Source organism: Bradysia coprophila, unplaced genomic scaffold, assembly GCF_014529535.1.
Source record: "Bradysia coprophila strain Holo2 unplaced genomic scaffold, BU_Bcop_v1 contig_232, whole genome shotgun sequence".
NCBI classification, from domain to species: domain Eukaryota; kingdom Metazoa; phylum Arthropoda; class Insecta; order Diptera; family Sciaridae; genus Bradysia; species Bradysia coprophila.
In genome coordinates this window covers 20998328-21022056 of record NW_023503493.1, presented here as the reverse complement: position 1 = coordinate 21022056, position 23729 = coordinate 20998328, and the positions used below count along the sequence as shown (strand labels likewise).

Here is a 23729-nt window from a genome sequence, read left to right as displayed (position 1 = left end):
CCATTTTTTCATGTACAATGTGATCGAAAATTTAACTTCCTAACAAATGATTTTTATTTTTAAATTTCGTATCTCAAAAGACCCAAGTTCTGAAAGATCTCGGTGTGTTTGGGACTAAACCTACCTTGCCCGTTTCTTTTCTATATTCTCATTGAGTCCCAAACACACCGTTCTTTTGAGAACCTTGAAAAGACCGACTCGAAGGCAGTGCCATCTCTGATTTTTCGGTTCTCTTAGCAGGCCTACAACTCGATACGTCACATGGAAACGTTCTTTCGGACTTCAGTCTTTGTGACGTAAATGACTATTTGAATCATCAAGCAAAGTCTAAATCTTTATAAGCCACGTGCAAATAAGCGAGGTAAATATATATACTGAAGGTAACGCAAATCCGCAAGACCACACGGATCCAAAGTTTTGGGTGAATATAATCTTTATAATGTTGGACACAAGTCAAATTCACTTTGTTGTTCACAACAACATGATCATGTCAAATGTCACGGATGCAACATAACAAATCTTATATTCACCCGAAACTTTGGATCCATATTTCTTCAAGGTTCTGAAAGAACCTTGTATTTCTTGCTCTTTCCTGAGAGTCTGCGTTACCTTCAGTATGTATAGATCTCTTTGTTTGGTGAAACTGATAACGGAAACGTGAGGAATGGTGGGGAAAAGTGTGCAAACTAATCGAAACCAACTTCACAATTTCACATAGTAATGAATAAGTGAGTGCGTCCAATTCTTTGAAATGAATGCAAATGAACTAAATACGGGGAATTCCCTTAGAAGCAAAGTTGGTTGTCATTAGTTTGCACACAAAACCGAACCGTCGATCGTCACGCCAGCGGTCATTTTAGTGATCTACATGTACCTTGCAAATAAGAGGAAATTTCTCTCTTGTAAGACAAATCCGGCTGGCTCTCTCCTGTAAGGTAAATGGCGGCTTTGTTTAATTGGATTTCTTATTCTCTTTTGCTCTCTGCATTTGCTTACTTGAACTAGAAGGGTTTTTTCTGACATTCTGCGTGACATTCTTTACGTAGAGGTTTTAAGTTATTTATCAAATCATCACCCAAATTTTGCCTCTCCCAATTAGACGAAACGTTTGAAGTGTGGTTATTTTATTAGTAGATAAAATTACAAACTTATGGCAAAGTTATTTTTGTGCAAAAGAACAAAAAGTAATTATACCTGGAGAGAGGAAACTTCGAACAAAATTACATAAAATATATGGTACCAATATGAACTACGAAATGTTTGCCCTCTTTAGTTAATGCTTAGTTTCCTCTTACCAAAAAAGTACTCCGTGTGAGAGAAAAAATTGATTTTTTTCAATTTTTCCTTTGTTTATTTGACAGTTTGCTCTCTCACGGAGTACTTTTTGTTGAGTGGAATGGACACTTAAGTGTCCACTCGACTCAACAAAAAGTACTCCGTGAGAGAGCGAGCTGTCAAACAAACAAAGAAAAAATTGAAAAAATTCAATTTTGTCTCTCACACGGAGTACTTTTTTGGTAAGAGGAAACTAAACATTAAGAGGGCAAACTGACGTTGGGTACATATTTTTTGAACAAAATACCAGTCCTGGTATAATTTGTCTAAGGCAAAAAATTACTTTATCGTCAAATTCATCTGATCTTCAAAAACTTTTATTTTTTCCTTGGTTTAAGCTCAAAATGAACTCCGGTTCTCGGTAACATTGTCGCAGCTGTTGTCATTTTCGGTGGCTTCAATGGAATTTCAGATTTTTCGTTCGGTTCAATTGTAAAGTTCAGAAGTACGTAGTACAGAATCGCCTTCAGTTCCATGAGTGCAAAACGAGAACCTGAGAAGGAAAATTAAGATATGCAAACTTGCCCGTCTTTTGTCGAGCTCCTCTTTTTTAAACTTACCAATGCAGTTGCGTGGACCTACGGATACGAACGGATAAATTAATTTTTTTTTCTCCAACAGTTGAATTGCTCTAACGTCTTACCTATTCCGAATGGCATGTAAGTGCCTTGGTGAATACTGTTTTTGTTTTCATCACTGAATCTATCCGGATCGAATTTCTCCGGCTCCGGAAAATGTTTGGCATCGTGCTGAATTCCGTAGACTGGTATCAATACCGTCTGTCCTTTCTCCACTTTGAACTTTAAACTTCCATTGTCGAATATGTATTCTTTAGTACATTGACGGTCAATCTGGAATAGTGGTGGCCATTTCCTCATTGTTTCTGAAAACACTTGATCCAGATACTTGAGCTTTTGTAGCGCATCATAATGAATGGACTTTCCGTTGAGCTGTTCATTCATGGCTGCAATTTCTTCATAGAGTTTCTGCTGAATATCTGGATTTGCAGCAAGCTCGTAAGATGCAAATGTTAACATTGCTGATGATGTTTCGAAACCAGCTGAAAGAAAAATTCCCTTTTTTAGCATCGAAACAGTTTCCCCGGTCTAAGCTCTACCCGTTACCTATAAAGAAAATGAAACACTGAGCTACAAGTTCGTCATCACTCCAAGCACGATTTACAGTTTCCTTGCCGATTTCGGACTCTTCTACGGCAGAAAATCCATCAACTTCCTTTTTCTTTTCTTCTGTTTCCTGTTTCAACGTTCCTTCACGAACCTGCATCATAATATTGATCATGTCCGGTCGAAAAATACTCTTCGTCTTCCGCTCTTCCATTGTGTCTAATATTATGTGGCTAAAACTTTCTCCAACTTTTCCAGTAAGATTGAGTTTTAAAAGTCGTGCAATGGATGGCGTGGTCATAATTATCATACTTTTGATCAGATTCACAAGACCAAAGAAATTCAACAATTCCTTCCCATTCAGATAAAACTCATTTTTCGGTTCGGCAACGGAATTCACTTTTAATCCGAATGCACAAGATGCAATCACATCGTTCGTGTATCGTGTGAAGAAATCTTTCATTTCAACATCGACCTTTTCTCCATTCTCAACTTTTTTTAGTAGATGCTGCATAACACTTTCTGCTACTTCGACGACCAAATTGAACATTTGTCGCATTTTACTTCCTGTAAATGCAGGACTTAGAGTGGCTCGCATCAGTCGCCATTTCTCACTTTCCATCAGAAATAAACTGTTTCCCCATAGTTTATCTAACTTTGGATCGATAAATTTAAAACGATCTTCGAAGTGATCAAAGTCCTTGACTGCAATTTGTTTGATTACGTCCGGATCTCGAAGTAAGAATTGCGGTTGTCGAAAACCGAACAGACCATTGACTCTGGAAAAGTAGATAAAATTAATCCGTTTGATTCTCTTTGTCGCGATTGAAACGAAAATCGCCGATTAGATAATTTACGCTTCGTTTGGAAATTCTCGATAAATTTTATTTGCGAAATCAGCCAAAGTTCCACGGGAATAGAAAAAATCGCGCATAGATCCGAACAAAAATGTTGGCTTTGAAAATTTCATGTTCCTCTTCTCGAAATAGTCATTGTTAATCGTTGCCCACTTGTAGAAAGCCAACGAAAATAAGAAAATTGCGATGATGATGATGAAAGCGCCCAACATATTGGTTGTCTAATGAAATAAAATAAAAATCGTGAAGAATATGAAATCATCGAACGCAAATGTCTAATTGATTTTCTCACAGTTAATTCACTTTTATATATCCGTTGTGTCTCAATGTCTTTCGTCTACTAAAATTACAAACAAGAACTATACTGATGCCTTCGACTTTTTTCGGATTGATTAGATGCTTACTTGCTGCGCACAGGGTGAACACACAGTATTTTTTTCAATATTGGTAAATTCTTAGTCCAAATGTAGCGATTTTTTCTTTACTCACTTTAGATACATTTAATCCAAACAAAAACCTCTTCGAGAAAATTGTGACGCAGTCTTTGAGGTACAATTTCTAAAACACCCAATAAGTTCAAACAAGCTGGCTTAGTTTTTCTCATCATTGTACCAAATTATTTTTACCAAAAAAAATTTGACTGGAAACAACCAAAATTTAACCAAAAAAATCTGCGTCGCAAAGTGGCAGATTATCAGGAACAGACCAGCAAGAAAATTTATCTTATAAAACTTTGAATTTTGAAATTTCGACCGAATTACAACCAACTTCACAACAATCATCACGACGCTATCAACACAAAATGGCTGTACATTTTTATATGAGAGAAATTGTTCCGAAAATTAATTAATTAATTCCACAAAATTCTGACTTTTTATGGGATAATGATGAATGAAACTTAAGTTCCTGAAAAGTTTCATGGAGATTGGCTGCGGATTTTCGGAGATCAACCATCGATAGATAGATAGATAGACAGATAGACAGATAGAAACATACAGAGTAAGCTAATAAGCTATACATAGTTGCCGCGTCTCAAAAAAGGTTCTTCGTTCTTTTTTCGGAAGTTAGACTGCGTCAAGTCCTCCGCTATCGCTCCGGACATGATCATCCGGTACTCAATGCATCAACATTATGTCTGTAGCGATAGCGGAGGACTTGACGCAGTCTAACAACCAAAAAAAGAACGAAGAAAATTTTTTGAGACGCGTCAACTATGTATAGCCGAACATTTCAGTTTCTACCCTTTGGTATTTATCACCACAAAACCTAATCTGTCATATTCTTGCTTTAAATACGAACAAAACGAGCTATCACTCGACTATGTTGGTTTAAAATTACCGAAGATACATCGTTTTGAAATTAGTCACTTTTAATACAAAATGCACTTTTTCCAAACAATCAAAATCTTTCAACTTACTCTGTATGTTTCTATCTATCTATCTATCTATCTATCTATCTATCTATCTATCTATCTAAGCATTTATTCACTGGCGGTAAACTCACAAATAATATGGTCGTAACTCGCAGGTATATTTGTTGTTCGTCTCATATCAAGAGCAATGAAAGCTGCTCTCAGTTTCTTCCTCATAATGTTGACGATGGACAGATTAGATAATGAGAAACACTTAGATGTATATTGATAAGATTGAGAGGGCGTAAAGAATTTCTTGTGAGCTGTGTTTGTAACAAGAAATTGCTTTTCACTTCGTTCGGGCTACAACTCACGAAATTGCCTAAAAGCAATCGTCCAAAACAGATACACAAATAACTAAATCATTCTTCGGGGCCGAAAATGTGTACCGGTTTCGAATGATTGATTGGATGCACTTTCGCTTGTAGACCTGGCTCTGCTCGATCATTTTCTACCGAATGGTTCGTAATGCTGTGTGCTGTGTAAGATTTTGAATTTATTTTTATGTTAGTTTATTCGTTTATGAAGAAAATCTATATTTTGAAAGCGATTTTTTCAATGCTTTCTCTGTCTAATTTAAGTAGAAGGACAATCCTCATTTTTTCCTTGGTCTCAGCTCAAAATGAACTCCGGTTCTCGGCAACAATGACGCTATCATTGACAGTTTCGGTGGTTTTAATGGAATTTCGGATTTTTCATTCGGTTCAATTGAAAAGTTCAGAAGAATGTAGTATAGAATTGCCTTCAGTTCCATGAGTGCAAATCGAGAACCTGACAAGGAAAATAAAGCGTTGCAAATTTGACCGTATTTTGTCGAACCTTTTTTTTTTTAAACAAAGAAGCTTACCAATGCAGTTGCGTGGACCTACGGATGTCAACAGATAAAATTAAATTTTTCCCTAAAAGTTTAATTGCTCTACAGTCTTACCTATTCCGAATGGCATGTAAGTGGCTTGGTGAATACTACTTTTGTTTTCATCGCTGAACCTATCCGGATCGAATTTCTCCGGCTCCGGAAAATATTTCGGATCGTGCTGAATACCATAAATTGGTATCAATACGGACTGTCCTTTCTCTACTTCAAATTTCAAACTTCCATTGTCGAAAATGTATTCTTTAGTACATTGACGGTCAATCTGGAATAGGGGTGGCCATTTCCTCATTGTTTCTGAAAACACTTGATCCAGATACTTGAGCTTCTGTAGCGCATCATAATGGATTGACTTTCCGTTGAGCTGTTCATTCATGGCTGCAATTTCTTCATAGAGTTTCTGCTGAATATCTTGATTTGCAGCAAGCTCGTAAGATGCAAATGTCAACATTCCTGATGATGTTTCGAAACCGGCTGAAAAGTAAATTAGATTTTTAAACAAATTAGGGAAATATCCGTTATTGTTATACCTAAAAAGAAAATGAAACACTGAGCTACAAGTTCGTCATCACTCCAAGTACGAGTTACAGTCACTTTGCCTATTTCTGACTCTTCCACGGCAGAAAATCCATCAACTTCCTTTTCCTTTTCGTCTGTTTCCTGTTTTAGCGTTCCTTCACGAACCTGCATCATAATATTTATCATGTCCGGTCGAAAGATATTCTTCTTCTTCCGCTCTTTCATTGTATCTAGAATCATTCCGCCAAAGGTCTCTCCAACTTTTCCAGTAAATCGGAGATTAAAAAATCGAGCAACCGCTGGCATCGATAGAATTATCATACTTTTTAACACGTTCACTCCACCAAAGAAATTCATCAATTCTTTCCCGTTGCGATAGAACTCGTTTTCTGGTTCGGCAACGGAATTCACTTTTAACCCGAATGCACAAGTGGCAATCACATCGTTCGTGTAACGTGTGAAGAAATCTTTCATTTCAACATCGATCTTTTCTCCATTCTCAACTTTTTTTAGTAGATGCTGAATGACACTTTCTGCTACTTCGACGACCAAATTGAACATTTGTCGCATTTTACTTCCTGTAAATGCAGGACTTAGAGTGGCTCGCATCAGATGCCATCTATCATGTTCCATCAGGAATAAACTGTTTCCCCATAATTTATCTACTTTTGGATCGATAAACTTATATCGATCTCCAAAGTGATCGAAATCTTTAATGGCAATTTGCTTGATTACCTCCGGATCTCGTAGCAAGTATTGTGGTGCACGAAAACTGAAAACACCATTGGCACTGAACGAACAAATGATGAAAATAATTCTTTTGATCTTACTTAATGCGTCGAAATAATGTTCAATAGCTTACGCTTCGTTAGGGAATTCTCGATAAATTTTATTTGCAAATTCAGCCAACGTTCCGCGACCAAAGAAAAAATCAGCGGTAAAACCAAGCAGAAACGTTGGTTTTGTAAATTTCATGTTCCTTTTCTCGAAATAGTCATTGTTAATCGTTGCCCACTTGTAGAAAGCCAACGAAAATAAAAATATCGCAATGATGGTGAGGATAGCGCTCCACATTTTGTTTATAATAAGATACAAAATTTCGTGAAGAAAATGAAATCATCAGACGCAGATGTTTCAATTGATTTTCTGACAGTAAAGTCAATTTTATAAATCCGTTGTGTTTGAACACTTTCCGTCTACTAAAAGTATAAACGGAAAAATTATAACAAGAACCTTAACTAATCTTCGACTATGTTCGGATTAATTGAATTCTTACTTGTTATATGCAGGGTGCATGTAAGTATTTTCTATTCGAAACATTTCTTAGATAAGTTTCTATAAGACTTTCTCTACGATCATTTGCTTCCGCTACATATTCGAATCTACAATTATTTGTTTAACTTAGCGAACAGAAGTGAAATTGGCTTTTCATGAGTGTTTTTTTTCTCGGCCTGTGTCTTGAAAACCTATATTCTGTTGGACTTACTGTTCATCTTGTACATTGCTATTGAAAACAATTCCCCAATTAATTTGTTTAACTAACCTTTATCACTCTAAATCCTACACTTTAAGCTTTTGGGCTTACAACAAGCATATACTTATAACGCATAATATAACAAAACAAACAAACATTAAACATGACCACACTATCGTCTATTATACACATATGTGAATTTCACACAGAAAAAAAGTTGTTGTTGTACGACTCCGCCTGCGTAATGTCATATTATTACTCATTAACATACATTTTTACACTCGAGAATCGGCTTAAGCGAAACGAATTTGCTCAGTTCATCAGTTACTCGAAACTATTCCGACTCGAAACATAGAAAAACAGATTTTATTTAAACGATTATTTTAAGAAAGAAAATAGAAAGAGACAAACAGAAGTTATTAAAGTAAAATAATTTTTAGCTAAAAATAAATAATAAGAACCCTAAATTGATGGAAAACTTAGGACCCGTTGTGCGCGCGGTGAATCTCAGGTAAATTCAGTTAATGCGGAAACAGTTGAGTCCGAACAATTTTTTTTTTCCTTTTTCCGCGAGTTCGGTAAATATCTCATGCCTAAGACCTAAAAAAGTGGAATGTGGAAAATTGAGAATTGGGAAAAGCGGAAGTTGAAAATAGCACTGAAAATGAAAATTATGTAATGCACAAATTTATGTAGTTATGCATATACAATTTGGGTGTGTGTGCACAATACCAAAATATTGAATGACTCAATATGTCCGTACACTGCGTTGAAAATAAATATTTTTTTGGAGGAAAAAAAATTAAATTTTTATGCGAAAGAACAATACAGTTCATTGGTAGGCCGTATAGTATTTTCCTTTATGTCGAGCAGCTATAGAAGCAATGATAGTGATCGAAGAAGAGACTGTGTGTAATACAATAATAATCTATCTAAATATAAAACTCATCTATATTTAAAGCACACACTAAACTAAACACGAAAACCAAAATACAAATTACGAAGAATCTCATCTCTGATTTGTTTTTGGATGTTTGTATAGACGACGATTTCCATCAGTGTGAATGGAAGCAAGAAAATCGGATAAGAAATTTATCGACGAAATTTAATTAAACAAATGCATAAAAATGATTTCTGATTTCGTCGCACAAATTTTATTCACACAACAATGTAGGAAAACGGCAGCGGCATCGGAATGTACCTCAGACTATTATACACAACACATACAATTTTAAAATAAAAAAAAAATTGTTTTGTGTGGCTAAAAGCTTTGCCAAATGACATTTAATTGATAAATTGTGTGGGGCTCGTGAGTGTTATGATAATATTTCCATTTGTCGAAATTTTGCACTTAATCATCTCTAGCAAAATGACATCATTTTTTAGATTGTTTGCCAAATATAGAAAACTGAATAAAAAATGAATCAAAGATGAGAGAGACACGGCAATTCGAGTTTTCGATTTTAGATATTTGATTTGAGCATTTCTTGTCGGATAATATACTTCCTTATCGAACGTCGACCTTCACATTGCATCCATAATATATGCGATTAGGCTGATATGTAACCTATATTACATAGAGAAAATCGTGAGGCATATTTTGCAATTATAAATGTTTGGTTTGGCGTTGTAAGATATGCTTAAAGCAACTAATGAGTAACGTTCAGCAAACGGTTAGCTACGTCCGAATGGAATTATACAGAAAAAATATCTAGAATCCCATTCAGACGCATTTTAACATTCTGATTCATCATCATCGGCGTATACAGTGAACGTCATGTTGTGTATCTATGAGTTTAGAGTTTGTTGTATCTACAACTGTGCAATTAAACTGTAAGTTTGCAACGAGACGATGTTCAAAAATGTTTTCAATCAACAACCACACCCACTCGCGTTATTCATTCATTCATGAGGTGAGGTAGTCGAGTATAACTACAACGATAAACATTCTGCATTCATGTCAGACTTGTAAGCATTTGAATTAAGAGATCGAATTGTCTTTTGCAATCAACGAAAAACTAATATCGAAACAATCCATCTGTTGTGGTATTCCAACCGCAACCAGAAAAAAATACATTTTAACAAGCAGCGCACTTTTTTTCAAATCATTTTATTAATACACAAATATTGTTATGCAATAAAAACGAGAATTAAAATCAACTTGACTTTCCAAAGCACCGATTATCGCATTTTATATGCGTTGTGGGTGTTATTTTTGTTGTTTATTAAAAGGAATTAGCAGAGTTCGTTAAGAGATAAATACATGAAGTTAAAAGTCGAATAAAAAGTACCCGGTACGTACGTACAACCGGCATATCTCATAATTATCACAGAATTACAGCATAGTATATAGTAAGACTCGCTTGTCATTTACAAAAAGTTAATAAAGTGAATAAAATGTGAGCGTAAAGTGGCTTTTTGGCCTCACTTCTGAAACTCTCTCATTCCTCGCCTCTTTTATCTCTTATGCCTACAAACGAAGGGTTCGAGGCAGATCAACAAAGCTTTAACCTGTCACGTACGGCAACTTTATTATCTGAATCTGATAAATTACTTCATTTGATCGAAAATTTTTAGAAATTGATTTTAGGAATCTTTTACTTCATTTGCTTTGAACATCCTTTTTGCTATATATGACCTCATCAGTCAGAGCTTGTCGTTTATTCTTGCCGTAGTTGTTGATAACAGATGACTGCCGTCTGTAACAGGTTAATAGAAACGGACACTTTTTCCACATTCCAATAATTTTATTTGTTTGACCGTTGTTGTAGCAAAGTTCTTTACTCTCTGACAAAGAATGTTTCCTCAAATGTTTCTCAACAAAATTACATTTCGGTGCAATGTAAAGAATCAATTTCATTCAAGGCAATTTATGCTCGATTTCAGGCAGCATTTAAAAATGATGCTCATTCGACAAACTAACTTCCTCAAATCCTCACTTATTTTAATTTTACGTTTTCTTCAAATGCATCTGAGAGTGTAATAAGTGTCTGAGAGTATAGTGTCCTTATGCAAATAGGCAGTTAACTACATTTTAACTCCATTTCCGTACATTTTAAATGCTTGTACAAATGCGATCGATATAGTAGAAAGCAAGGCACACACATTGTTTACAAAGTTAGGAAGCCAAAAATCGGACAGTGTTCGCTTATAAATTTCATTACACTATCTTCACACACTTCTAAAATAATGAGATCTGCAAGCATACACTGTCCGATTTTCGGCCTAATAATTTTGTAAAAAAACGTGTGTGCGATTGCCAGAGAGCTGCCTTGTAGAAAGCCATTTAACGATTCTTCTGCTTCAATCTGTTTAATTGTTGTTTTTGTTTACTGATTGAATATTTTTCTTATCATTTTTCAGGTAAACATGTACCTGAGATACAATACAAAACGTTTTGTATAAATGATATAAAAAGCCAAAAGCCCAAGAAAATAATAGTGTACACTATTATAACCATAATAACTTAACAATAATGAGATAATCTCGAAAAAGAGAAATGTTAATCAACTGTAACGTATTGTGATATATTTATATGAGAACCAAACTAGTCTAAAGAAAGGAAAATATCTGTGCCGTAGTCAGAAGAAAACTAAAAATACTCTTCATTCTATCAAAAGGAAAGAACACAAAAATTATAATAAAAAAGAAACAGAAATGGCTGAACAGGTAACCCAAAATCATATCCAGAATGATTTGAATAAAAATAAAGGATTTAAGATGCACGACTTCTCCAACGGATTCGGATCGCAGGGTATACAGCGAGAACGTAGCTTCGTACGCATAAACAACAACTCCAACAATCAACAAAACAATGCGAACAAACGGAGAAGTCTAGTATTTCAACAACAAATGAGGGGAAAGCCGGCTCTAGAGATTTATCGGCCACCAAGTAAATTTTCAAATAAATTTTCCCTAACCAATCACAAAGTCAATTAATTGAAGAAGGTTTTTACTCAGACGTACGCCTTGATGGTCCTCAAAACAAGCTGAATGTTCATGCACAGGAGTTTACCATGGGTAGGGAACAATTGCAAAATTCCCGGTCTTCAATTGCCATTTATCCCTCACATAATTCAGCATTGCTGCAACACTCTAAGTCTAGCGGAAATATGCAGCAACAACTGCAAATGGCTGCAGCTCGGCATGCTGTTCAGATGGCAGCCAATATGAATGCAGGTGGTCCGAGGACAATAATGGTATCACACCCCTTGCAATTATCACCGATTGGTGTTGCTATGCAAACACCTCAAATGTCACTAGTCAATTCGACAACTAGCGGAAATATATTGCATGTGGGTGCTTCTCATATATTTGTCAGTGAAATAGAATTACTAATTCCGATTTTGTAGTCTGCTTCAAGAGTTAAATTTGCGCCCGAACCACAAATTCATCACACTCAACCTTCTCAACCGCAACAACAGCCACAGCAACAACAATTTCAACAAAAACTCAATAATCCAACGAACTCTCTTCAGCGATCCAAGTCACTATCATCAGCTGATGCTATTGCTCGGGGGCTAGCTGGACTAGGTATGGGTGGCGATGCGACGGATATTGGAACATTTATACCAGAAATCCAGTCACTTATCGATCAATCTCAACAAGATCCAAACCAACTTAATGCGAGATCATTAATGGAGCTGGCTAATCACATCATGCAGAGAGCCGTAGAAGGAAGACGGTAAATAGAAAACTCGAACGATTCGTGAATTTTAGTTTCACGAAAATTTTATTTCTAGCTATGCTCTTCCTACGTCTCGTTTTTGCATATCAATAATAGCCAAAGAGCGGAAGGAAACATTTTTAGAGTCCCTTCTAAACACTTGTCGTCAATGGTATCAAGAACGGGATAAAGTACTGGGATCATCACAAAACAATAAAACTAATTCTAGACCTCGATTCACTGCCTTCATGGCCTTTTTAACGGAAATGTTTTGTCAATTGAAACGACGTCAACTACAACTTCGCACCAAATGTGATGGCGTTCCGCCACCATTAGTTTTATTGACGCTGCTAGCCAAGTGCTGTGAAGATTGTGTAAAAGCTCCTGTTCGATCATTATCAGAGGTAAGATGGAAATACCGCTTAAGTGGATGTTGTGGAATGTTTTGATCGGAGAATTTTTACTTCCATTCCTCAGATTGAATGTCTATTTTTCGTCCTGACCTGCATCGGACGAGATTTAGAAAGTCATTTACCGCAGCAGCTTGAAGCACTTTTATCATCTGTAAGAGATGCGTTTTTAAATTCAAGTGCATCTGCACCGGCCATTCGTCGAACATTATTGCAATTAATCGAATTGCAAGCATCACGGTGGCAATTACCTGGTAATACGGTTTTGTATTACTATCCATCGACGAAATAAATAACGAAGGACATCAATAGTATGTCCAGCATTGTGCCCGTTGGACCATAATTTACCATAACCATTTTAACTAGAACACAGCAGTGCTAAACAGTCAAAATTAATCCGATTATCGAATGGCATTTATTTTAAAGGCTATGTTTATAAAGATAAATTAAATGTTTCGGCTCACCGCTTTTCATTTTATCGCTACCATAAAGCACAGCAAAATACAACATTTTTGTTCATAATTACCTACCAACAAAATGTGTTGATGTTCATGATATAGAAAGTGAATTCAGTGATTTTTTAATTTTATGCGAAAATGTAAGGTAAACACTTTTGTTCAGAAACTATTCACTAATTTCTTTGCACATAGTGCGAGATCAATGGCATATAATGTTCAATCAACGCGGTGGATTCCGTCTGTTTGGCACGATCAAAGATTTACCAATAATCCCAAAAAAAACTTTTACTTTTTGTCTGGTGTCATTCATTCCCTACTCAATTTGCATCGCATTTTAATAATGACCGAAATGTTCGGTAAAGAACAACGAGCAAGCTCCAGCTATAAATATGGACTGCAATAATTCAGATTCGAATTAATTGCAACTTAAAAATTATGGAAAAAATAATTATTAATCATGGGAAACGCGGCGGAAGAAAATTTTCTTTGTTTTGTATTTTGATTAGTGTATTTTGAAAAGTAGTTGTTTCAATTAACAGAAATTAATATTTAAATTCAACTGGTTAGATTTACACGTTTAGATAGACATTATAGCGATATAATAAGAAAATTATTTACATTTTACTTATAATGCACCATATATGAGAGCTGTTAATTTTTCAACCTATACACGATTTTCATAAATGTAAAAAATAATTGCAAAAACACTTTTTCGATGAATTCGATGATGATGAAAATGAAATTAATTTTTTTGACTTTCCCATCATAGATATAATAATCGGAGTTTTGTATATGTATAAAACCAGAGCTTGGAAAAAGCAAAGACAAAATTTTTTTTTATTAAAAACGTTTTTGTGTTGTCAATTTCTATTATAATGACACATATTCTATAAATTATATTCGATATCTTGTTTTTCATTCAATCGTTTATTGTATTGTACCAATTTTTATTGTTTTATTGCCTTTATATACTATTTGTATATATAAATTTGTATTTATTATATAAAACTAATAACCTGGCCAGTGTACGCAATGTGTTTTAATTTTTGTCTTCGAAATTAGACTTTGAGACCTGCTAACAACTAAGTAAAATATGGAGGAGAAGCAATAAACTGATCGTTAATGAAATAAACTCAAATCACAGGAAAGCACAGCTCTGCTGAGATTGGATTGTAAAAATCAATTGTCATTATTTAGGGTTGAGCTTCGGACCCCACATTCACTTCAAGATGTATATGGCAGGAGGGCCTATTCACCAGATTACCGAAATTTACCGAAATTAGCTTATTTTATCGAAATTTACTGATAAAGTTCCAAATAATAGGCCATGTAGAATGAACAAATGTCTAGAATATTTAATTTACAGGCGTCATTCACCATTCAGAAACTAGTCTATAGTCATCTGTTATCGATGACAAAAAGAACTGATGTTTGAGTTATCGTAAAATGAACGTTAAAACAAATGAAGTAAAAGATTTGATTCAAGATCTTTTACTTTGTTTGTTTTAACACTCATTGAACTCAATGGAACACTTGAAACAATAGAAGTAACAGATATAAGGAATATGTCGAGGTGCATCTGCCGTTTCAGTAAAGCAAAGTTGACGTTTTCGTGTTGGTGGTGTGTGTGTATTTTTGGTCATAATTCCTCTAGATTTAGACCTATGGCCGTTTCTAAAAGGTCGATTTTACCCTGTAAAGTTTACAGAAAGTGATTTTCGCTCAAAATTTCCTATAGTCGAAGAAATTGTTGAATATTAAGAAAGGTAATAAAATAGACCCAGAAATGTACTCTAGTTACTTCTTTAATTATGTGCGATATGTTAATATGTCGTTACACAGTGCCGCACATTCAATCGATTCGAAGGTAATAAAGACTTCATTCAAAATTTCCGGATATTCGTACTGACTAATTATGATGTTACGAACGATGAGACATAGTAGAGGAAGTACGTTATTAGAATACAGTGTTTCAGCGAAACGCATATCGTAAGTTCAATGTCTTAGCCATTCATTGCAGCGAAGCTCATAATTGCAAACGATTGTTACGTTCAACAATTTATTGTCGAATCGAAGTAAAATATCTGAGTAATTAAACAAAAAAATGGTAACAGCAGTCGACGGTTACGAATGCAAAATGCAAACAATTGCACGTTAAATTCTGTGCATGAGAGTGCATCAATATTTTTTCTCGTATATCTCCCACATGTTACCGTGGTTGGTAAATTTTATTGACAAAAATTGTGAATAATGAAAAATTAGGGAAAATCTTAAATCATGTCTTTTATGGAAGAAACAAAGGTCGCGATGAGACAGAACTCAAATTTTGTTTCCAAAAGAAATTATTTGTTTCAATTCCACAGAAATCTAGAAGTTATTCTACGAACTTATAAATTTAAGCAGGGTTCTGTCGAATGGTCAGGAAGTCGCCATCTCTTCTTAAGTACCTCACCTTCACTCATACCTTCTCGCAAACAATGATTACATTATATCGAAAAATGCATTTTCTGTACAATGCACATATTCGTGCATCAGCTTACAATAATCGCATGATGTTTCAAAGGAAAGTTAGATCCCCGCCCAAAATGCTCGAGTAAATCTTCATTGATTATATAAAGTGTGGTAATCGAAGTGATGCATTCAATCAGTAAACTCTTTTCGTACAATAGGATACACAAATCGAAATGAAGTTTGCGGTAAGTTTTGGTTTTTCGTTGGAAATTAATTCGCGTAGTGAATATGGTTAGGCTATAGAATGTACAACTTTCTACAAAGGATTTAATTAGTGAAAACTTTGCATAGACCCAAAAAAAATTAAGTGAACAGTTTGGTCTACGTGGACTCAAAGTATGGTTATTTGTGTACCTGTTTTGGACGATTGATTTTAGGCAATTTCGCGGATTGTAGGCCGAACGAAGTGAGGCTTACAAGCGAAAGTGCCTTAAATCAACCGTCCCAAACAGGTGCACATGTAAGTTTTCATGCAGAGGGCCGGAAACCAGAGAAAATTCAAAAAATTGCCCTCATTTTCGGCCCCGAAGCATGAAAAAGTAATTTGAATGCTTAGTGCTTATCGAAGTGAAGTTTTCAGCTGATCAAATATTTACTCAGACGTTGTTTTGATGATTCCATTTGATTTTAATTTTTTCGATTAAAATTGTAAAAACGAGGACTGGTGAATCGTTAATGTTTCTTTTCATTTGCAGACCACACTAGTTGTAGTCGTTCTCCTCACTACATTAACCACTGCAAATGAGGACCAAAAATCTACAGATGTAACGAAACTGGAAGAAAGTAAATTCGCGGTCACTGGTAGCACATTCAATCATCAGGAAGTCGGAGATAGACAGGTGAGACAGAGACGAGGAACAGTCATCACCAATAATAGTGGACAATATCGCGTCAAAGTGGTAAAACAGCCAGGAAAAAGTGGAAAAATCATTCACCTTTATCCCGTAAAAAAGAATGAAAAGAAAAATCAACTACAGCCGAAAGCGGAAAACGTTCCACGTCCTGAAGCTCTCGTGGATAATGGTGCCAACAAGGAAAACAAGGAACAAGTCGAAAAAATGATGGACTTGTCAAAGTATGAAGAAGAACCATTAGAGGGGGACAGTCATCAATATGAAGAAGAGCATAAAGAGAAAATCAAAATCAAACATCATCATCATCACCACCATCATAATCACGTGAAAACCGTTGTTAAAAAGGAACCATATCCGGTTGAGAAGATTGTTCCAAAGCCATATCCGGTGGAGAAAATTGTGGAAAAAATTATCCACATGCCAGTAGAAAAGATTGTACACAAACCGTTCCCCGTACCTTATCCGGTTGAAAAAATAATCGAAAAAGTTGTGCATGTACCGAAGCCGTATCCGGTGAAGGAATATGTCGAGAAGAAAGTACCATACCCTGTTGAGAAAATCGTCGAGAAAGTGGTTGAAAAGGTCGTTAACAAATATGTGCACATTCCTAAGCCATATCCTGTCATCAAACATGTCCACGTTCCAGTTGAAGTAAAAGTTCCCGTTCCAGTCGAGAAGAAAGTATACGTTCCTCACACAGTTGAAGTTGAGAAAAAGGTGAGTGCGTTGTTGAAATTGTTTAGTGAACTTTAAGTTATCATTAACTTGTTCTAGGTGCCCTATCCGGTCAAAGTTTACGTACCTCAACCTTATCCTGTAGAGAAGAAAACTCCAATTAAGGACCATAAACACCACCATCATCACCATCCGCATCATCAATACAGCTCCATGGACGATCATCATGGTTATTTGGAGCATAAATTCCATGAAGAGACCGCCGACAACGATGACCAGCATTCTCTGACGTCAATCCAAAGACATTCTATTTCAGAGACCCCAGATGACCATTATCATGAACAAATGAAACATTTTCAGCGAGAACAGAAGCAGCTTGATATGCAAAATCAGAATACACAACAGCAACAAGAGAAACTGAATGAAAAGTTTAAAATTTACAAAAAATTTCAACAGAAACAGCAGTATGATCAGCAAATACAAGCCCAACAAGTATTCATGGATCAACAATTGAAGCAAATGGAACAAATGGAACAACATTTGCAAGACAAACAGAAGCAATTAGAGAAGCATCAATCAATCCATGGTCATTTCGGTCAAAAGATGTTCAGTGATTATGCTAAACCATTCTATCCCACTGAGCACCAACACCAATCCATATTGACGCTTCAAACCCATATGTTACAAGACGAACGTTTTAGGCCGAGCAAGAAAATTATTCCGGAATTTAAACCAATTGCAAACGTAAAAACGATACCCCTTGAGCAGCAACCACTACAATCAACGCAACAACTATATCCCGTGAGCATGGATCAGATGGATGGTGCTAGCAGTAACGTCGAACCGGTGGCAATCGAACCAGCTAGTGATCCAACGGATAAACAAAGTTTTCGGATAAACGTAGCGGAATCGGAGCAACTGCCAAAAGCGGAAGCGTTTACAATGGATTCGCCGTTTAATTTTCAACCACAGCCAGATTTTAACATGTTTCAAGTGTACCAAATTCAAACAGTTCCCTCGTTTCCACCAAGCACAAAACCATTGTCAGTAAATGTTTAATGACGATTTCTTCAATTGTATTTTGCCAATCGCTGTTGAAGCTTTTAGCCTTTACCTTGGTGGTTGGAACTTTTTCTTGACGTAGGTCTTGCTAAAGTGAGTAAGATTGTCACCTTCTTTCGGTGGCCTATGCATGGGAGTGGCTATATGCTATGCAAAATGTCCAGAAGATGAAAGAAACAAATTTTTCGATTGCTCTAACTTTCACTTTAACTTCCAATTTTCGTACTTTCTTTCACTTTACTTTAGATAAAGAGAGAACGAGAGGCTATACGTAAATTAAAGGATCAATATGTTATGTTGCAGCTTATATGTAAATTTGTATTGTAATATTGTGATAACGTTGTGAGCCAATATTAAATCACGTAGACCAATCTGTTGAGCATGATAATTTCACTTACATTTTCTAAGGTCGCTGAAAGGTTCTGTAAGATCATTAAATACAAAGTGTTGAAAAAGAGTCTTCAATCAGTAGAAATATGGACTTTAAATGTATGACGACAGGTGGATTAACTGATCCATTGAATCCGAGTACATGTGTCTGGTGTTAAAGCTTTCTATGCGATAAAGTATTCTTGCCCATTGGAAAGATTTATGAAGGTAGCAATGTATACGTTGAGCCGATTGTAATTAATGCAATCGCAACGTTGGCTGACGACCTCAAAATAGCACAAGCAAACGTAGCTAGGCGGTTCGACACTGACCATAAACTGACCGATAAGAATGAGTAACACCAACTACTATATGATAGTGTCCTACCAACGCACTATAAACAGGCACCAAAACAAATTCTTTTAACGGTGAAAAAGTTATTTATATTTTAAGCCCGCAGTGGTATTAAACCAACATAAAAATTCTGACTACCGTCTTCGCCTAGTCGGTTGGCCTGTAGAGGCGCCACATTTTTTTATAGTACTTCATTCTTACTGGACTATTTTTTTGTGAAACAACTTCACATTGATTCATTCCTATGAAATGTCACAGCAGTGAAGTTGGTTCACATGAAAATAAGCGCAGTGACAGCAGTAATTTTATGACAGAATGTACTAGAATATGGGAAAATGCTATTACATTTCTTCTTAGTTTCTAAACATCATTCTCCTCTTGAGTAGGCTTCTTATTTCAAATCTGTTGTGCCTGTTATAGTGAGCTCATCACATTAATGTCATCGATTATCCGAAACTTTTGGACCTGGACCATGCAAAACATTCTTAAATATTGAAGTTGTGAATGTAATCAATTTGTCGGTTGGTAGTTTTGTTGAGAGATTCTCCACAGTACCCTTTTCAAGGAACTAAACTCGTCTAGGGACATTCCAGCGTAAGTCACATTGCACCAACTACTGTAGCTCGGCCAATATAGCCAGTTACAATTTTTTTAATTATCAGAGCACCAATTCCTTACTTACCTCAAATTTATATATTTGTAATGCTGATACTGCGTCCTACGATAAATGAAATGTTTCATTGCATTGCTTCGCTGTTCAGGCAACATTTTCCCAAAGGTAGCCCCCGGCAACGTTTAAATTCCATTCACAGTAAAAGATCTTCTCAAAATGATTCAATTCGATTGTATTTTCTTGAAGGAATTCGTCAAACAAATCATCTACGAAATCTTATTTGCCACTCCTCGATGATGGATACCCCGATGATGAATGAGACCAGCTGAATTCGTAAAACGTTTCGGACATTCCGAGCAAGAGTAGCGGTATTCCCCGATGCCATGGGTCGTCAGCAAATGATCCTTTTGGGCTTGGTCCTGGTACGCAATAAAAGAAAAATTATGTTGGATACACGGCTCTATTCAACTGCAGGATGCTTCGCCTGGAAACACATACCTTTGAAAACGATTTGTCGCATAGGTTGCATTTATAGGGTTTTGATTTGGAGTGTGCGTGTTTTTTGTGGCCATACAGTTCGTACTGTTCCACACATTTATAATCGCACAGATCGCAAGAGATTGGTTTCGGATCAGAGGAATGCTTTCGACGCATATGACCTATATCCGGGGTATTGATATCGATAAATAAACGGCAAATCGGTAATGTATAAGAATATAAATTACCTTCCAGATGAGAGGCACGAACATAAGTGCTAGGGCAGCGCTGTAATTAGATAAAACAAAAAAGTTAATTCAACTCCATCTTCAACTTCTAAATGCGTATCATACTAACCGTACAGCAATGTTTTCGTTCCTTATTCGAGTGCGTCTTCAAATGATTTTCCAATGATTCGGCGCAAGAAAACCAATTTTTACATATCGGACATTCGAAATCGTTGTGCTGCAATCGTCTGTGTTCGGTGAGCTCGGAGCACAAATGGAATCGTTTGGCCGGAACGCATATGTGACAATAGTATCGGGCGATTTTTGAATTTTGTTCCTTGACCGACTTCTCAACCGGACCATGGACACCCGTTTTCATATGACCATGCAGAGCAGCCGGAGTGAAGAATTTGCCGCAGAGATGGCAAATGACCGTTTTTTCGTTGTTGTGGACCTGCATGTGACTCTTGAGGTTATAGTTGTAGTAAAACTTTTTGTTACAAATTTTGCATTCATTCTGCCGTGTCTGATGGACGTACTTCATGTGTTTTCTCAGATATTTGAGCTGGAATTCAACAGAAATAGAAATAGCTCCTAATTTACCAGAATGACCAAACCGAAATATATTCTCACCTCACTGTAGTCCTTGTTGCAAATATCACAAGTAACTTTAACCTGATCGGCATGATGAAGCTTCAAGTGTTTTTTAACCGCATCAACAGTCAGAAAGTCCTTAGCATCACAATAGTTGCAGTCATGCATCAGTCTCCACCATTTGTTGTCTTTTTTCAATTTTTGCGATGAATGCGGACACGATGATGAACGAAAATTTAGCCGTTCTGTATCAGCGGCTAATATTTTAGCTTTTTTCGCCGTTAGCACTATTCCTCCGGCCGGTCTTCCTGCCTGAACTCTCTTCATTTCAGAGCGTGTCACCTGTTTAACGGTTTTTATAAAATTCGCAGCATCCGCAATGAAACGATCGTCTTCATCAGATTCAGCAGTTTGCTTTTCTTCATCCACATGGTCGTCACCATTCTCCAAATCTTCAGAGTCACCAAATTCCACAAACTCCTCGACTACTTCAGTATTGTCGAGACTTTGATCACTTTCATCTAGAATGAGAACCTCCGCTTCCAGATGAACAGTCCGTGGTTCCATTTGTATTACGATCGCATCTTTGGTATCTTCAGTCTTTACCGCTGTCTCCCAGTGGGCGTTCATTTTGATCAAATGCTCGCGGAATTCGAACGCATCTTGCAGTTTCGATGAGCATGTCGTGCAGATTGTTTCAGGAACAGCAAAGGTGGCAGGAAGGAACTGGATAGTAAAAGGAAAACTTTTTGAATCAATGGTGAGTGGATACAGTGGTCAGATTTTGGAGTAATTTGAAGGTCAACAGTTTCTCATCAAATTCCCTCCTCACCTCCTACTTGATGCAAAATCATTAAAGCGGGGGTGAGGGCCAATTTTTGCCGTTGCTGTCGATGAGTTATAATTACAAAAAGAATCTTACCTCAATACCAGTTAGGCTCGTGTACATGGTTGCAATATGTTCGCTTGTTTCAATTTTATTAGCACCCGGAATCGTTAAACAAAATCTGCAACTTCTTTGAAAATCGGTGGTTACAGTCGCCTGTAGTTCCTCACAATCATCCTCCTGTTTAATAGACACTGTCACTGAATTTTTTCTTGTAGCTGAACAATCTACCGTCCGAAGTTGCGCCTTCCTAATCGAACGAAAGTCAAATTATTTTTGATTCAATATACTAACCAAATGAGTAACCTTACGCTGCACTACTATCAGACGGTTCAATGGTCATTGTGGATGACACATTCTTCAGGGGTTCAGTAGATTCATCATCATCTGATCCGTCCGACTTGAACCTGAAAGAAATGTTAGCATTTCGTTAGTTCCATTTTTATTTCTTATTCAGAACTGGGTGAACCGGTGGCACTCGTTTAACAGTAATTCATAAATCTATCAAAATGTGCCGACTCATTGATCTGATTAGTCAATAACTTACCATTCTCGGTGCTCATTCGGAAAAATGGACGGAATGGCATAATTGATCAGAAGCCGACTGCCATTGACTCTTTCCACTAACTGATTACTACAAACAGATAGAAGAAATTCGTGTTACAATACAATCAATGTAAAAGTCACTCATTGATTACGGTTCGAAGTGCTTAGAACACACTAAAGCATTTATTGCGAAGACGTTCGGTTGATTTGTTTTCGATCGAATCAGATCAGTCCACTTTTTTCGAGTCGGTACATCCTTGGGAATTCTGAAAGTTAAAGAAATTATCGTTACTTGATTCGATTCCGTTTCACCCCCAATTCGAAACGTTCTTATGTCCTACCGATGAAAACTGACTTCTTCCATAACATTGCGTGAATTCTCGTTACAGCCGAGAATGCAACATTTTAAAATTTTTGACATCTTTAGAGTCTACACTTTTTTCACTTACTCCGATATTAACTCAAAATAAAGTGATTACAGCCTCGCATTGGTAATAAAAATTCCACCGTTCTGAACGAATATTTTGTTATTCTGTCAAATTTTATTATCACAAAGCCGAAGCCGCATTCGAAGAATCTGTCATAGGCATTAACACACCACAACGACCACAACCATCAACAAAATTAGAACTAATACGACTAGTACTTACATCGTTAATGCTTGATTTCCACTGACCAAAAAAGTACTCAGTGTTACAGACAAAATTGAATTTTTTAAATTTTTGCCTTGTTAATTTGACAGCTCACTGGAGTACTTTTTGTTGAGATACCATACTTAAGTGTGATTACTGTTTCCTCAGTTTTCTCGAACTGAAGACCCTTTTTTCACTTAAGCATCGCAGGTCGTAAATTTTCACAGTTTTGAGATTTTTCTAAGGTTTTCGTCAACGTAAAATGTTCTATGTATCCAAAGCTTAGGTGTGTCTGTTTTACACCATCGACTTTAGGCACTTGAACACGTAAAAATGACTGAAATCGGCCGTCGAAAACACATACACAAATAATTAATCTAAGTCACTCTTTGCTAGCTACTAACAATCGCAAGAGAGGATATGCAGCTCAAAAATTCATAGTTAATACAACAGTTTTAACAGCGAAGTTTTAACTTTATTCCTATGCTAGCTATGCCGGCCACTCTCACATTGATTCTGTTTGTGTGCATGTAGAGCAGAGTCAGTCATTTAACGATATAGACATTGAAACCTACTAATCATCAAGGTTCTGAAAGAACACGAAGGCGAGTGACACCGAAATCGATAAACGCACTCAGTGCAGATTGTGTGTCAAATCAACTTGAAGAAAATGTTTTTTAGGAATATTCGGAATTTTGTTTTTGTTACGTAACGTTGCCTTTTTCATATAAACTTCGTAGCCGCTGAACTCAATTTAAATGTCACCGCCTTCGTGATCAACTCAGAGTTGTCTACACCTGGTTC

The 23729-nt window shown here is 36.3% G+C and overlaps 5 protein-coding genes across 10 annotated transcripts; 2 read left to right on the top strand and 3 right to left on the bottom strand.

Annotated features, from left to right (window-relative positions):
- Positions 1–1587: 1587 nt before the first annotated feature.
- Positions 1588–3710, bottom strand: LOC119076230 (probable cytochrome P450 9f2). The gene is made up of 6 exons (XM_037182888.1): positions 3609–3710; positions 3317–3537; positions 2460–3238; positions 1979–2395; positions 1896–1913; positions 1588–1828 (listed from the first exon to the last, which is right to left on the bottom strand). Exons 2-6 carry the CDS (start codon positions 3526–3528, stop codon positions 1653–1655), a joined length of 1602 nt encoding a protein of 533 aa, XP_037038783.1. The 5' UTR covers positions 3529–3537; positions 3609–3710; the 3' UTR covers positions 1588–1652.
- A 1488-nt stretch (positions 3711–5198) lies between these two features.
- LOC119076231 (probable cytochrome P450 9f2) lies at positions 5199–7304 on the bottom strand. The gene is made up of 5 exons (XM_037182889.1): positions 6980–7304; positions 6129–6907; positions 5656–6072; positions 5575–5592; positions 5199–5498 (listed from the first exon to the last, which is right to left on the bottom strand). The coding sequence occupies exons 1-5, from the start codon at positions 7189–7191 to the stop codon at positions 5323–5325; spliced, it is 1602 nt and encodes a 533-aa protein (XP_037038784.1). The 5' UTR covers positions 7192–7304; the 3' UTR covers positions 5199–5322.
- Positions 7305–7906: 602 nt separating this feature from the next.
- LOC119076221 lies at positions 7907–13566 on the top strand. Of its 6 annotated transcripts, none has more exons than XM_037182875.1 (7): positions 7907–8102; positions 10955–11483; positions 11537–11611; positions 11672–11886; positions 11944–12275; positions 12334–12661; positions 12735–13566. In XM_037182875.1, the coding sequence occupies exons 2-7, from the start codon at positions 11249–11251 to the stop codon at positions 12957–12959; spliced, it is 1410 nt and encodes a 469-aa protein (XP_037038770.1). In that variant the 5' UTR covers positions 7907–8102; positions 10955–11248; the 3' UTR covers positions 12960–13566. The 6 variants fall into 6 exon arrangements, with proteins under 6 accessions (XP_037038770.1, XP_037038772.1, XP_037038771.1 ...); XM_037182877.1 differs by having other exon boundaries at positions 7908–8102; positions 11552–11611; XM_037182876.1 differs by having other exon boundaries at positions 7908–8102; positions 11540–11611.
- Positions 13567–15748: 2182 nt separating this feature from the next.
- Positions 15749–18598, top strand: LOC119075769 (titin-like). Its single transcript, XM_037182313.1, has 3 exons — positions 15749–15821; positions 16332–17207; positions 17265–18598. The coding sequence occupies exons 1-3, from the start codon at positions 15810–15812 to the stop codon at positions 18222–18224; spliced, it is 1848 nt and encodes a 615-aa protein (XP_037038208.1). The 5' UTR covers positions 15749–15809; the 3' UTR covers positions 18225–18598.
- Positions 18599–19783: 1185 nt separating this feature from the next.
- LOC119075573 (zinc finger protein 879-like) lies at positions 19784–22825 on the bottom strand. Its single transcript, XM_037182040.1, has 10 exons — positions 22635–22825; positions 22446–22559; positions 22295–22381; positions 22059–22154; positions 21784–21997; positions 20901–21587; positions 20398–20832; positions 20289–20328; positions 20062–20222; positions 19784–19982 (listed from the first exon to the last, which is right to left on the bottom strand). The coding sequence occupies exons 1-10, from the start codon at positions 22712–22714 to the stop codon at positions 19830–19832; spliced, it is 2067 nt and encodes a 688-aa protein (XP_037037935.1). The 5' UTR covers positions 22715–22825; the 3' UTR covers positions 19784–19829.
- Between the last annotated feature and the right edge of the window lie 904 nt (positions 22826–23729).

Coding starts and splice junctions, on each gene's coding strand:
- LOC119075573 (XM_037182040.1), bottom strand. CDS start 22,714: ATGTCAAAAATTTTAAAATGTTGCATTCTCGGCTGTAACGAGAATTCA. Junction 22,155..22,294: donor CCGAATGAGCACCGAGAATG/GTAAGTTATTGA, acceptor CATTTCTTTCAG/GTTCAAGTCGGACGGATCAG. Junction 20,223..20,288: donor TCGTGCCTCTCATCTGGAAG/GTAATTTATATT, acceptor CCCCGGATATAG/GTCATATGCGTCGAAAGCAT.
- LOC119076231 (XM_037182889.1), bottom strand. CDS start 7,191: ATGTGGAGCGCTATCCTCACCATCATTGCGATATTTTTATTTTCGTTG. Junction 6,908..6,979: donor CGAGAATTCCCTAACGAAGC/GTAAGCTATTGA, acceptor TTGTTCGTTCAG/TGCCAATGGTGTTTTCAGTT. Junction 6,073..6,128: donor GTGTTTCATTTTCTTTTTAG/GTATAACAATAA, acceptor TTTACTTTTCAG/CCGGTTTCGAAACATCATCA.
- LOC119076221 (XM_037182872.1), top strand. CDS start 11,249: ATGGCTGAACAGGTAACCCAAAATCATATCCAGAATGATTTGAATAAA. Junction 11,484..11,536: donor AGAGATTTATCGGCCACCAA/GTAAATTTTCAA, acceptor AATTAATTGAAG/AAGGTTTTTACTCAGACGTA. Junction 12,276..12,333: donor AGAGCCGTAGAAGGAAGACG/GTAAATAGAAAA, acceptor TTTTATTTCTAG/CTATGCTCTTCCTACGTCTC.
- LOC119076230 (XM_037182888.1), bottom strand. CDS start 3,528: ATGTTGGGCGCTTTCATCATCATCATCGCAATTTTCTTATTTTCGTTG. Junction 3,239..3,316: donor CGAGAATTTCCAAACGAAGC/GTAAATTATCTA, acceptor CTACTTTTCCAG/AGTCAATGGTCTGTTCGGTT. Junction 2,396..2,459: donor GTGTTTCATTTTCTTTATAG/GTAACGGGTAGA, acceptor TTTTTCTTTCAG/CTGGTTTCGAAACATCATCA.
- LOC119075769 (XM_037182313.1), top strand. Junction 17,208..17,264: donor CAGTTGAAGTTGAGAAAAAG/GTGAGTGCGTTG, acceptor AACTTGTTCTAG/GTGCCCTATCCGGTCAAAGT.